The sequence below is a fragment of the Pyrus communis genome, chromosome 11 (assembly GCF_963583255.1).
Source record: "Pyrus communis chromosome 11, drPyrComm1.1, whole genome shotgun sequence".
Taxonomy (NCBI): domain Eukaryota; kingdom Viridiplantae; phylum Streptophyta; class Magnoliopsida; order Rosales; family Rosaceae; genus Pyrus; species Pyrus communis.
In genome coordinates, this window is record NC_084813.1 from 22,401,170 (window position 1) to 22,416,140 (window position 14,971).

Sequence of the window (14,971 nt, forward strand, 5' to 3'; positions counted from 1 at the left end):
TCAAGGATATGTGGAAGTGAAATTGAAGACAAAGAGACACATTGGCTCAATGATAAGTGAAAGTGAAACCAATTAATTCAAGTTCAGCAGCTGAAAGTGGATTGATACATATGGAGCTATTGAAGATAAAGTTGGATGCGTGTTGGTTGCTCCGAATTTTGTCCAATCAAACTCACAAAATACCACAATCTTTGATGTAATGGGTTGAGCATCTACGTCTCTGATTTCTCTTCACTCCTTTAGGCAGATTCTAACTTCATCATCACCTCCAAACACTCATAGCAACCAAAACGAATTTCGAGATGCATGCATTGTGCACCTTTTTGAGAAAATACATCAGTAACATGTTACATTGTGTTAGAAATAATAAAAACTGACGTATTATCGATTGCACATGGATAATACGTAAAGTCCTTTGCATAGTTTGACTATGCTAAAAGCCTAAAACACTCCAAGTTTATATTTACTCGTGAGTTTTTTATTTAAGTTGGATATTTGATCGTGACGAGAAAAGTCATAAGGTTGAAAAAAAGGCATAAAGTGCACAGAAAATTGCACGTTGTGCGAGAAAAGTTCAGTGCACTTTTCATTTTGCACTTTGCAGCAGAAAAAGACATGCACTAAAGGAAAGAAATTTAGGGAAGGAATGAATATGCAAAATACCACGTTGCCTACTTTTATTATGAAAGCTAGATGGTGTTGGATGATTGATTTGGATAGCCCAGAAGGTTTGGCTCTCTTTTCTCATCAATAAAATGTTAAGATTCACGGTACTAAATATAGAAAAACACAAAGTAAAGAGACATATACTAAGAATTTACGTAGTTTGGCAATTTGTGCCTACATCACGGGACATTGATTAATCTTCCATTATATCAAAGTAATGGGTATAACAAGAACAATATTACGAAGCTAAAAATAAAGCTTGATAAATACAATGAAGTATAACACACTCTCTGTCACTCTAAATCTCACTCACACAATTTGTGGTTGAACACTCTTACTCTCAACCTTAAAGTCAACATCCTTTATGGCTCGTTTATGTAAGCATAATTAAAATAGGAGGAATTGAGGAGAAATCAGAATCGGATTCCTATTGAAACAATTTACTTAAATATTATGGAATTAGAGTAAAAATGAAATTTGTTTACTAATTCACCTGAATCAGAATACAAATGAATATGATTACTAAAATGCCCTTATTCTAAATAACATATTTATATATTAATTAATTGGATAACAAACATTCAAATTAATTGTATCATTACTGATCATTTTTTTGGAACATAATAAAACATTAATTAGTAATTTATCCTAAGAAAATTAATTATTTTTTAAGGGAAAAAAATGTTATTAGCACTTTAAAAATCTTATTTTATACTTCTCACAAGTGTACTTATTTTTTTAATTATAAAAAATTTAGAGTGCAAAATGAAATTTTTATAATACCAATAGCAATTCTCTTTTTTTAATTCATATGTTTATTAAAGAAACAAGAAATTCAAGAAAAATAATCCAGCAAAAAAGTTCCTTTGCTAGGCAGTGGACAATGGTGGCCGGTGAGATTATAATAAATATTTGAGGGCATACTGGGTAAGAAAATAGATTCCGGATTCCATGAGGAAGAATTCCTTATTTTGTGGGTCCCACCTTTCATTTTATTCCCTAAATTTAGTAAACGAAGGTTACCTCGTAATCGAAATCGAATTCTGCATTTTGACTTTGATTATGGGTTCGTAAATACACCATTAGAACTCTCACTCTCTTTCTCGGAGTGGTATGCTTGCTTTTGGATACCATTTGCTAGGGATACCATTTGTCTAAATAATATTTTATAAACCATATGACATAGTTGTTGATAATTGAATTATTACTTAAGTATTGATTAATTTGTTTATTTTATATTGATCACACATTACATAATTTACATATTTGAATTAAAAAATTGATCTATCTAATATTACTCGCTAATTAATTTAGGCCGAAATGTTGTTTGTTCTTCCTCCCGAAAAAGAAGTGAAAAAACCAGAGAGGCAATCAGCGTCTCATTTTTGTCAGCAAGGAAAGAAGTGAAAAAACCAGGAAGATGGAATCATGGGTTTAATGGGGAAGGAAATCCCCGATTTGGGGAAGGCCCAATTTTAGATTTTGTGGCATTCACTCCCGATTTGGGGAAGGCCAAATTTTAGATTTTGTGGCATTTACTTGTAACCCAATATTTTAGTAAAACACACTAATTAAGTAATGAGATAAAATTACCAAAGAAAATATGATAAGTAAACATCTAACAAAAATATTTTGAGAAAACTTGATTTTGCGTTATCTCAAGTTTTCTCAAAATATTTCATTATGACAAGTTTCTCATAATATTTTGTATTAATCTACCTCTATAATTTTTTTTATTATTTTATCTTTATTACAGATTAATTGTACATTATCCCCCTATATTACATGTTTTTAAACAATTTATTTCAAGTTAATTGTTTATCTACCTATATCATAGGTTGTGGTTCATTTATTTATTTATTTATTTTGAAAACTGGGAATAACATTACCAGGGCAAAGATGTCACAACAGTACATGAAGTCTACATTGAGGCAAGCAACAACTAACCAACAACAAACCATGCAGCGAAGGGGGTAAGGAGTGAAGATGCTAGAACCGAGTTCAAGCATCGCCCCCTCCACTACTATAAAAGTCTAAGGTGGACAAGGTAATCCATCATTATTTAAAAACAAAACCAACGAAGATGGAGGTCTATTGACCAATATGACATTGCACATCTCCGTATTATTGTGTGACGCCAACCTGTCTGCCGCCAAATTGGCCGATCTTGGCACCCAAGACTAGCAATAGCCCTGGAAAGACTCTCGTAACCTTAGAACAATCGCCAATGTAGGAAAGACTTCCCATTTGCCATTGTCCAACGAACTTGATGAGGTAGAAATCGACTCCCTAGAATCGGATTCCACGAACACCCACTGATGGCCCAAAGCAATAGCCAGCTCACATCCCGGCAAAATAGCCATGGCCTCTGCCGATACGACATTACGTATCACAACCCCAACATAACCATTCCTTGTCGACTTCTGCCAACTAGCATCTACATTCACTTTCAGATAGGGAGAAAAACGGGGAGACCAATGTGCCACAGGACCAACCGTGCGTGATACATTCTTCAATGGAGGGGGAACCCGAGTAGCTTCAATGAGATAGCAAGGAGAACCTCGGTAGGATTTAGTGCTTGTTGGTTGAACAGAAAGTTGCACCTCTCTTTCCAAATATACCAACAAGTAAATGCCACATAAGAAAGCATAAACCCTTGATCCTCCTTAGATCCAAACTGCCGCAATGCAATGGAATGAAGCCAAGCCGCCAAGAAGTAATCTCATGTTTGTCCACCTTATAATCGAGCACCCCACCAAACCAGATAGTATCCACCCATGGGCATAATAATAGGAGGTGCTTAATAAACTCCTCATGGCAGTTGCATATCGGACACATCGGGGAGGGGAAACATTTCCTTTTGAATAAATTTTCCATCGTTGCCAGAGCGCCATGTAATGTACGCCACATAAAGTTATGAAGCTTTGGTGGGGTTTTTAATTTCCAAACAACCTTACAAACATGGTCTATAGAAGAATTGGAAGAGGATGGATGTTGGCCCCTCGAGGAGCAATGCCGTGACTGTGGCCAATGGTAGCCGGACTTAACCGAATACATACTAGTCTTGGTAGATGGCCAGACAAGTTGATCATTCCGCCTAGGATCTCCAATATGCATCTCCAAAATAGCATCCATATCCTCCACTAATAAGAATGATTGAAGAGCATTTATATCCCACTCACGTGAAGATGGATTTAGAAAGGAAGCCACCCGACTATCTTTAGTAACGAACACCACCCCACTAGGCGAAGGATGACCAAACGGCAGGGAGGGAAGCCATTTATCCACCCAAAATCGAACATTACGCCTATACATAATTTGCTAATGGGACCTCTTCATCAACAAATCTCTACCCACCAATAGATTGGTCCAAGCCCAAGAGGCCCTACTCCCTCGTTGAGCCTCAAAGAAAGAGTAATGCAGAAAGCATCGGGCTTTCAGGACCGAAGCCCATAAGGAATTTGGGTTGTGAATTAGCCTCCAGCACTGTTTGGCTAGTAAAACATCATTAAAATCACTAAAATTTCGAAAGCTCATACCTCCATCCTTCTTCGATAGACCCAAAATGTTTTTGGACACCCAAAGGAGTTTCCTCTCTCCACCAGCTTGCCCCCATCAAAACCCAGAAATTAGAGAGTCCAGTTCATTGCAAACTGCGTATAACACATATTAATTGTACACAATTTTCCTTTATCACTAATTAATTATATTGTCTACCTACATCACAAGTTCACACAATGTTTTTGTTTAATTTTTGTTAAGCTTATCATATTTATTGAATACAAAATTTTAAAACGTTATTTTATTAGAAAGTAAGTAGCTTAAGGCATGTAATATTCAAATTCTAAAATTCAAATTTATGGAATTTAAACATTTTGAATTAGACTCATTCCGAACACAACTTGAGCTTTTTGGACCCGGATCAAAATGCAGATTTCTCTTCTTCTTCTTCTCATCCTTCTTTCTTCCTTTCTAGATTTAGCTTTCCATCCGAACTAATTAATGAAATTAAGTCTACTCGGATATTAATTCTTCTAACTTAATTAATAACCAATTTAATTATGGGAATTTTAACGAAAAACTCCATGTACTGTTCACTTTAACAAAAAACCACATTTTTACACTAAAAAGTCAATTTGGTTATTATTCATTTTACCATTTATTTTGTCCTTATTATTAAAACTCAAAGTTTTTCAAATCATTTTCATTAGTTTTCCTTTTAATTATAGCTAGATTGGAAATTACGTACTTCAGTAAAACCTTCCAAATAAAACTATATAATGTCGTAATTCTATAACCTAACACATGGTGACACAATAAAATATGCCCAAGGGTATAGGTGGAATGATAAGTTTGGTTTTTTCAAAACATTAATTATTAAATTTGATGAGCTAGTAGACTTCACGTGTTAAAATCTGAATGGAGAAGATAAGTAGAGAAATGCAAGTGGAAGGGACAGCTAACATTCATTTTCCAGTTCTGCCATCCACAACGACTAGCTCCGTCAAGATCATTTTCCTTAGCTTTTGTGTTAAGTGTAAGAAACAAATATTGGATTCAAATAATTTTCAACGAGTAATACTAGAGAAACTATCAATTTAAATTATATTTTATAAACCATACGTAGTTGTTGATTATTGATTTATTATTTAAATATTGATTAACGTGCTTATTTTTTATTAGTAACACATATAATGATTTGCAAATTACTAGAAAAATTAGGCTATCTAACATTATGATTTGCAAATTACTAAAAAAATTAGGCTATCAAACATTACTCATTCCGGAAATATATCTAGAGAGAAAGAGTTACATCTGAAAAACAAATAACTTCTATAACAATCCATGACCAGGTGGCCAAGCAAAGTCAATAAAAAGAAAGAAAAAAAAATCACTATCCCTATTTCATGTACAACAATGGCCACCTTTGTAAATTTGTTCTTGTTAAGAAAGGGCATATTTGTAAATTTATAGCTTAGATCATAAAGTTTCCTTTCTTCTCATCAGCTCAATATGTAGAACTATATATAAAGGCATAAAGCTTATGTAAGCTTATAAAAACAAAACATAGTTCATTCATGTGGACATTTGCATTGAAAAAACCATAGAACCAGCAATGAGGCCTTCAGCTGGAAACCCCACCACTGCAGCTACTGGCCACGACGCCATATTCAGAAACAGGAATTCTCCGACTCCATACCTCTTCGGAGGCCTAGCACCCATGTTGGGGCTCGTCGCTGTAGCGTTGCTGATTCTTGCTTGCTCCTTTCATAGAGCCTCCACCAGTTCAAGAAGCAGAAGTAGTGATCAAGATCAGAAACCAACTAGACCAGTGGACACAGAGGCTGGAGATTATGAACCCAAAATTCTTGTCATAATGGCTGGAGAGAAAACACCAACATACTTGGCAAACCCCATCTCATGTCCTACTAGTCTCTCTCATGCACCAATATGATCATCAAAACAAAGTCAAGTTTTGGTTTGGTTTTTGTAGTTTAATTCTATTTTCAGTCTACTACTAGAGGCATGTCGGATTTTGTGCGGATTTATGTAAATTGAAGAGAGCACTGCAGTTGACGTTTTATTGCATTGGCGGAAAACAATGATGCCTATACATCATGATGTGGGTTCAATCCCCACTATCTTCCTTCCCGCTAACAACTAACAATTTAACTCACTAAAGCTATTGTTTGTAAATTAAAAAGAGAGCATTATATTTGTTGTACAATCCATTTTCTACCCTTTTTTCTGTTTTATTGTGAGTGCTATATATGGTCATGTTTTCTCCTTCTATTTTTAGGATAAATCTGAAAATGCGATTCAATTTATTAGACCTTAAATTTTAGGACAATTTGCATGGCACCAAGGTTTGAAATTAAACTTTTAATTTGATCTGCTGGTTTTCTTCATTTTCTTTTTCTTGGTTTGGCAAATTTGTTGGGTGTAGTGATGATCTGATGATGTTGTGATATCTTAAAGGCAAGCAAACTAAAACTTTGGCATATCTTGGGAATCAATTAAACTTGAAAGTTCAGCCTTCCATTACAGGTGGTGGCTAACCAACTCAAATTACCTCCAAATTATACCGTTTTAGCAACTATTCCAAAATTCACGTTTGGTCAATATGAGAAGAAATTGCACATTAATTAATGTTTACTCTTCTTAAGCATATACATTGGCCAATTATATGTGCTCCTCTTGTGAGAACGGATAACACTGTAATACTATAATTTTGATATGTGTAGATTACTAAAGAAGAATATCAAAATTTGCGGATTATCATATGATACTAAAACACAATAACGTGATATAACCAATGAAATAAAATGTTCTTACCATTTAGATTTTAATTTAGAGGAGTTTGGAATATTTTTTCTTGATTAAGGTCCCGTTTTATATTGTTTTTTTTTCCTCACTAAAAACTACTTTTAAAGTTAAGCAATAAAAAAATGTTTGATAAAAATAAAATATTCTACTTATTTTAAAAGAAAATGGCCTCTAAACAACTTTTTTAAAAGCAGCATGTAGCTTGCTTTTAAAAGCTGCTTTGTTAAAAACTAAAAAGCGGAGTTGAGCCTTTAATTAAATTTTCAATTCTTGTAATACCCTTATTAGTTTTTGAAAATGACATTGTTTACCCTTCTATATTCATTTTATCTCTTAGAGAACAAAGCAACCGTCACCACCTAGGGGTGGAAAAAATTCCCGAAAATCCCGAACCGAACCGAAAAAATCCCGATCCCAAACCAAAAATTTCCCAAACCGAAATTCCCGAAATTTTTGGGATGCTATCCCGAACCGATCCCAAAATTTCGGTATGGGATTCGGGATTGGCTTCTCGATATTTCGGGAATCCCATACCAAACCGAAAATATATAATATTAATTATTATATATATATTATTCTTTTATAATTGATGCTAGTAGTTTCTAATTCATACTCTGCAACCTGAAATGCCCTACACTTTGCATATTTTTCATGTTTTGTTTGATATTCATGTAGATTTTATTATTGCTGCTGTCACGGCTGATGATTTTAGAAGGCTTGATTAGTTTGTCTCTCAACATATTGCAACAAGGGTTTAATTAATTTGAATTTTGACTATGATAAAAACAGTCAGGCATGCTAGTGTTCAATTAAATAGTAGTGTGAATGAAATGAAATTCCTAGTTCATGAATGTGTTCTTGAATTATATATTTGAAGAACAATGCATAATTTCATATTTCAATTTGGAATTCCCGATTTGTCCCAAAATTCCGAAAATAATTCGGGATTCCCGAAAATTTGGTTTGGGATTGGTCTTCAAATTCCCGTCTCGAAAAATTTTGGTTTGAGATTCAGGATACTAGTTTCGGTATGGTATCTCATACCGAACCACCCCTATCACCACCTACCACTACAAACACTAACATTACACCACACTGTTACAACCACCACTATTGTTACAATCACCACCACCACCACCACCATCGTTGATGCCATCACAACCTTCACCACTGCCATTGCCACTACTATCGTTGCCACCACCACCGTTGTCATTGGCACAACCACCACCACCACCACTATCACCACCATAACCACAATCGCCACCACAATCGCCACTACCGTTGGTGTCATCGATGCCGCTGTCTCACCACCATTGTTACCTCTGCATCTCAATCACCACATCCCTTATTGGCCACTGGCATACCCCTACCTTTGTCAATTCCATCATTATGGTCGCTGCCGCCACCCCCACCACTGTCCTTGCCAAGCTGTCATCACCACCACCCTCACTACCATGTCCATTTTTGTTATTATATACAATTAATCACTTTTACATTAAAATTTATTAAACGCTTTCACATTGCTTTTCATACTCACAACATTTTTACAAAAACGGTTTATCAAACGTTTAGTTGCTTTATTTTACAACTGATTATTCTTAAAACACAGCTAAAACAAATTTTTTTTTTTTTAAGTGCAATAATCTCAAACCAATCCCAATGTAACTTTTTCTCCATATCGATAAACTCTCTCGTAGGGTCGCGGTTATAGAATTAGTTTGATACAAACGCAAAAGCCAAAGAGTGACTGATGGATTTGATTAACAGAGACGTGGCTTCTCGGATATATGGCAAATTAGTCCAAGAGGAATAGAATTTCCTTTTTCTACGTCATCAACTCCAGAGGGGAACATAGGAACGTAGGTAGATTGTCTGTCATCTTGTTTGGATGTCATTTTCATTCCTTCTTATTTTGTGCGATCACGGTTAAGTCATATTAACATTTTATATTAATTTTTTTATAGAGATAATAAGATAAAAAAACAATAAGAATATAAAATATTGACGTAGTTTAACCGTGATCGCATAAATAGGAAGAGATGAGAAATGCATCTCACACAGAGGGGTAGACAATCTGCCTCCCATAGGAAATGATGAGTTCCACTGGGTTTTTTATATTTGTAAATTTTATGAAGTTTCTTGCGAAAGTTGATAGAAATTTGACCAAATCTAGCAGATCTCGCTTTCTCTCAACCAGGGACTGCATTAAAGAAAAAACTTATGCTCAATGGGTATATAATATCAATCTTTTGATGGCCCGAAAATTGACCAACATCAGCAATATTATATACATGTGCACTGAGGTACAGCAATGGGTAGACATGTCAAGTACATGTTATTTTTTTTTATCGAAATCGGTTGTCTTAAAAGGTTTGGTGAAGTTCATTTACATTCATTCAGACAATCGACTTCAATAAAAAAAATGAAAGTTAGCTGAACCAAAGGTGTTTATGATTTTTCGTTAACAATTGCACTCAAGGTTTGAGCAGTTCAAGGTTACACATGATTATGAGGGATAAATATGAAAGCATGAAAACTACTAACGTTTTGGTATTGGAGAAACACCTAAATATAGAATAAGCTACCGTAATTTCTCTATAGCTCAATCCCTTGGCGTACGGTTAAACCCTGGAGTCTTTCCACCACCGTGGTTGCCCTAATAAATTACTGATTTTACACTATGTTAGTCTATTATTTACAGCATTAGTTTATAATTTAATCAACTAATATAGTGGAGCTTGTGGAGGTTTGGCAGAACACATGGATCACGTTGTTTTTAGGGAGTTTTAACTAAAAATTCACGGTACTGTTTACTTTAACGAAAAATCACATTTTTACACTAAAAAATCAATCCTAGTATTATTCACTTTACAATTTATTTTGTCCTTATCCTTAAAACTCAAAGTTTTCAAACTCTTTTCATTAGTTTTCCTTTGTTTTTATCCTAGAGGTGTGGCGGAGATGTGTTTTAGTTACTGTTACTAATTAATGGACGACTCACAAGTTTAGATACATGCAATATTAACAGTAAATGGAGAAAAAAGGTGGTGGTTTTCTTATTAATAATCTTGGATATGGCTAGTTAGTCAGTGCATTTCCACATCTTCTTCTATAGTGGAAACTGGAAAGCATCGGCCATGCGAAATGCTAATTCCCACTAGCTAGGTTTTGTATTTGTTATATATATATATATATATTTTTTTTTTTCAAGTTCTCAAGGAGCTTCAAGTTAATAACTTGCTATAAGATGACCACATTCATATATGGTTTTTGCATTGGAAGCGTGGTAAATAAGATGACCACATTCATATACAATGAAGATGACCACATTCATATATAGTTTTTGCATTGGAAGCGTGGTAAATCAATATTGGATGATCACGACGTACACTACCCTATCTACTTAGGTTTTTTAGCTAAAATGGTCATTGAGATTTGCATAACTCATCACTTAGGTCCCTGAGATTTAAAATAGATAGAATTGGTCCTTGAGTTTGTCCACAATCAATCATTTTGATTATTTCGCGAAAAATCTCTATAAAATAAGAATAAAATAACAAAAATAACCTCAATTTTGGTCAAATCATTTTAGTCTATTGTTTATTAAATTGAAGGTAATTTTGTTATTTTGATCCTTATTTAACATAATTTTTCACCCAAGGAGTGGACAATCTCAGGGACTACTTCTATGAATTTCAAATCTGAGAAACCAAAGTGAGAAGTTATGCAAATCTCATGGATCATTTTGGTTAAAAAGTCATCTACTTATTACAATCATACACGTATGAATGATTTTACTTTAAGCATATCCTAAAACTATTACTTACTAAATATTCTTTTATTATATTGAAAAGTTTGGAACTCTAAACCTAGCATTCTCTTATCTATCATCTTATGTCTACCCTCAACACTATTGATCTCTCTATTCATTTTTTTACTCTTGGCAAAGAAAATATGTTGAAACAAATTATTAACATCCCGTATTTGATTAGGCAAATACTTTGAGTCATTCTTTTACCATATTATACATGTGAATGAGATGAATCAAATAAAAAATTGTACTCTAGATAGCTTAAGTTGAAACAAAACGGGCGATTTTCTCTTCACACCCTCATCTGTATGAAGTTAATAATCATGTGGAAACAAATTTGTTGGGAGGTTGAAAAAGCTTTCAAAAAGACCGCACTCAGAAATTAAGGGGAAGACGTAAACATCTATAGCTGGCATGTCTATCCATACCTCATATTTTTCTATGGCCCCACCAACCTGATTAAGCTGCTTACCACATGTAATAAGCTAGTCCACACAATTTTGTTCATACATATAATTATTATCTTATAGTTATACGCAATGGTATACTGCAAAAATTTTAAGGAGGTTTCGCCATCAATCTCTTAACTTTTTTTAATCATTATTGTGTATGAGATTTGAATTCATGATCATGTATGTGGTTCAATATTCCAGCAAATAGAGCGTATGAGTTATACATTTCGGTTTCGAAATCATTTACCTCTTAAATTATTGTAAGAGTTTCTAGCTCGTTTTCCTTTCTTAATAATAGTAAAAATTAAAAACGAAAATTTGAATTCATGACATTCTTCAACAAAATAGAGATTAATATGACTAGACTATGAGAATCTCATATAAAGACAAACCTCTTATAAATCCTTGTACGGTTTGATTCTCATTGATATGAGATTTTGTCCTCACATTTTCACATAAACCACGACTATCGAATTTATGGGTGTAAGGTGGCATGAGGATCTCCTTTGACAAACAAAGGAATTATTAAAGTGAGACTGAAGTCTTTGCATATATGCTGGGGTTGAACTTGGAGTTAACGATTTAATTTTCTTTTTCTTGCTCGTTTTGTTCGTTGGACGACAGCACATGGATGTGGCACTAGCCACAGTGTTGGGAGGAACCGATGGTGAAATGTTTTGGTGGGCTAGCTATTTCTTTTTCAAATATTTGGAGGGATCACTAGACAACTGTTACGTCAATTTTTTTTTAGGAGTTGAAAAAAAAAAACAGTACGATATGCTGAGATTTCAACCGGTTAAGAAAAAAAGAGTATCACACGTCAAAAAAATTAACCATCAATATTTTCCTCTAAAAAGAGATTAATAACTACATCATAAGTTTCTCTAGTATGAGGGAGAAACAAGTATTATCTTTATTTATATGATGGTGCTATATATCCACACTCTTATTTACCTTTCACATACTATCTAATAATTTTTGTCATTTAATCCGATGGCTGAAAATTGAGAGGATATTTTGTGAAAGATAAAAATGAGTGTGTAGGTAGCACTACCCTATCTATATCCTTCCATGTAAACAAGAACAGAGTAACTACAATTGGGGCCATCTCTTATCCTCAAGACTTCTCACGATGACATTGGAATTACTTCATAAACCATATCCAAAATTTATGTTGCTAGCTAGCTACACAAGCAAGCTACCGCACATCCACACTAGGAGAAACTTTTCTAGGTTTCCCAAACACCAGCTCAAGAAAAACAGTTACAAAGTTTTCAGCTACTTCTGATGTTTAGCAAGTAAATGAGAAGGAAAAAAACATGATTATCATTTATAAATTTGCAGAAGAAGGTAAGTATTCAGAGCTCCTCGAGCAATAGTTTAACTCCCTTCAAGATTCGTCGGTTGAATGGTTAAATTTCTGAAGAAAAAATAAAAACTACTTTCTGAATTTCCCTGTAAAATAATAATGCTGCATATGGGCACCCCTTGGTGGATCTTGCAAAAGGGTGAAGGGAGACAAAACTAATCAACAGATTAACTCTACTTCTTATGTTTGTTGACATCATTTCTAGTAATACAGGAGTGTACTGATACTTACGAATGACTTTTAGAGTTTTGATCTTAATTAATTAACACTTAAAAAACATGCATCTATGTTCTGTGTTTGAAAATTAGGGCTAAACCGACCCCTAATAAACCTAATGCCAATCACACAGATTTTCTTCTTCCAAATGATTGATGAGCCACAAAGAAAAAGAAAGAAACACTTCAAAGCATATACTCTTTGGCCTTTTTAGCAATTTAGGCATAAACCAATTAACTATAGCAAATGTGATGATTTCTATTAGCAAATGTCATGCACTTTTTAACACCCAAATTAATCACACCAAGTCACTACTTTTGGCATCTGAGAAAACACAAGGAATATCTTCCTTCCTCTTACCAAAGGCCACATAAGGGTATTATAGTAATTGACAACCCATTACCAAACGCCACATGAATTTAACCCTATAAATTGTTGAGCTACACCCCCCCTCATTTCTCCACCCTAAACAACAAAACCAATTACAGAATAAGAAGAGGGAAAATGAGTCCTACAACTGCAAGCGCCACATCAGCAACCACCAAAGTCCACCACCTATGGAGGTCTCCGTTGCCGTACCTCTTCGGTGGCTTAGGCTTAATGCTGCTGCTCATTTCTGTTGCATTGATCATCCTCGCGTGTTCGTACCGCAAACCCTCTTCGAGTGAAGATGAAGAGAAGCAAGCAAAGACCGCGAGCACAGTTCTTGACGATGAGAGAAGGATTGCAATCGTCATAATGGCCGGGGACGACAAACCAACGCACTTAGCTACAGAGGTGATCACACCAACAACTCACTACTGTACTTGCTCTTCTGAGACTGATCAGAAAGTTTGAGGGGATCATCCTTTATATATATATATATTAGGGTTTTTTGACATTAGTCTTGGAAAAACATAAAAATAAAATCTGATGTTAGTGTTATTAAAATTTATATTCTATTCTAGTTAGTTAATGTGTATTTTATTTACAATTGGAAGAACTAAAAGCAAATCAAAACTTTAATGTGGAAAAATTAGAGAAAAATGAAATCTAATTATGTCTTAGTATGGATCGTATTGAGGGTTCAATCGTCCACATCCAATATTATCTGAAATTAACCCTGGTAGTCAGGTGGAAACCTAATTACATCTTGTGCGTTCCAACTGAAACATTGGCTATGAATCTATGATACCGCTTTTTGTGTCATTTATGTTGACCAATATTATTTCCCAACTTAATTATCATTCAGAAATTCAAATATTGGTAGATTTTATCTTTTAAAGGATGGGTGAAATTTAAAAAAAAAACATAGTATAAAAATGGATATATATAGTCACTTATTTGATATGGGATAAGTGTATTAGACTCACAATTCCTATCTATATTTGATCATCTATCGGTCTAACTTCTCAGGTACTGAATTACTTTTTTGTGGTAAAATACTTTTATACTCATGTTTCAGTAAACTCAAATAAACTCATAAATCACAAACCAAAAGAATGATTACATAGAAAAAATCATAAACTAAAATACTCTAATATCATGTTTTAATAAACTCAAAGAAACCCAAAAATCAGAACAATTTCAAGTTCTGTTTCATGTAAGTAGGCGTACCCTATAAAATTTCAGGGGCACACCCAATTCATTGTACTTGGACGGAAAGTGGAGTAAAATTAAGAAGTGCAGAAGTTATTGATCAACTTGAGCATTCTTTTATGAATAATGCTATGAAGATTAAACTTGAAGACTAAATTTTAGAAATTAAAGGATATGGATGTCGATGATTGGTTTATTATTTAAGCGTTGATAGACGTGTTCATTTCTATTGTTGACACATCATTTAGTTTGCAATTTTAATCTTCAAATTTAGTCTTCTTAGTATTACTCTTCTTTTATTAAAGAAACCAAAGGAACTAAAGACTAACAAAGAGAGAGCCAATCAGATATCTAATTGGGAGGATCCTATTGAAAATCCAACAACGCCATTGTAGGACACATGGCATCTTGGCATTTTAGAGTTTTCCCTTCCTGTTGTTTTCAAAAAGTATTTCATTAGCCAGGCACCGCCGGCTATGAGCCTATGAGGAGAGCTTCTTGTATACGGGAGCCGGAGTGGAATGAGTGAGAGAGAATGTGGAACCAGATTGG

At 34.3% G+C, this 14,971-nt stretch overlaps 1 protein-coding gene across 1 annotated transcript; it reads left to right on the top strand.

Moving 5' to 3' along the window:
- Positions 1–5,782: 5,782 nt before the first annotated feature.
- On the top strand, positions 5,783–6,121 carry LOC137709221 (protein GLUTAMINE DUMPER 1-like). Its single transcript, XM_068448320.1, has one exon. The coding sequence runs from the start codon at positions 5,783–5,785 to the stop codon at positions 6,119–6,121; it is 339 nt and encodes a 112-aa protein (XP_068304421.1).
- The last annotated feature ends 8,850 nt before the right edge of the window (positions 6,122–14,971 follow it).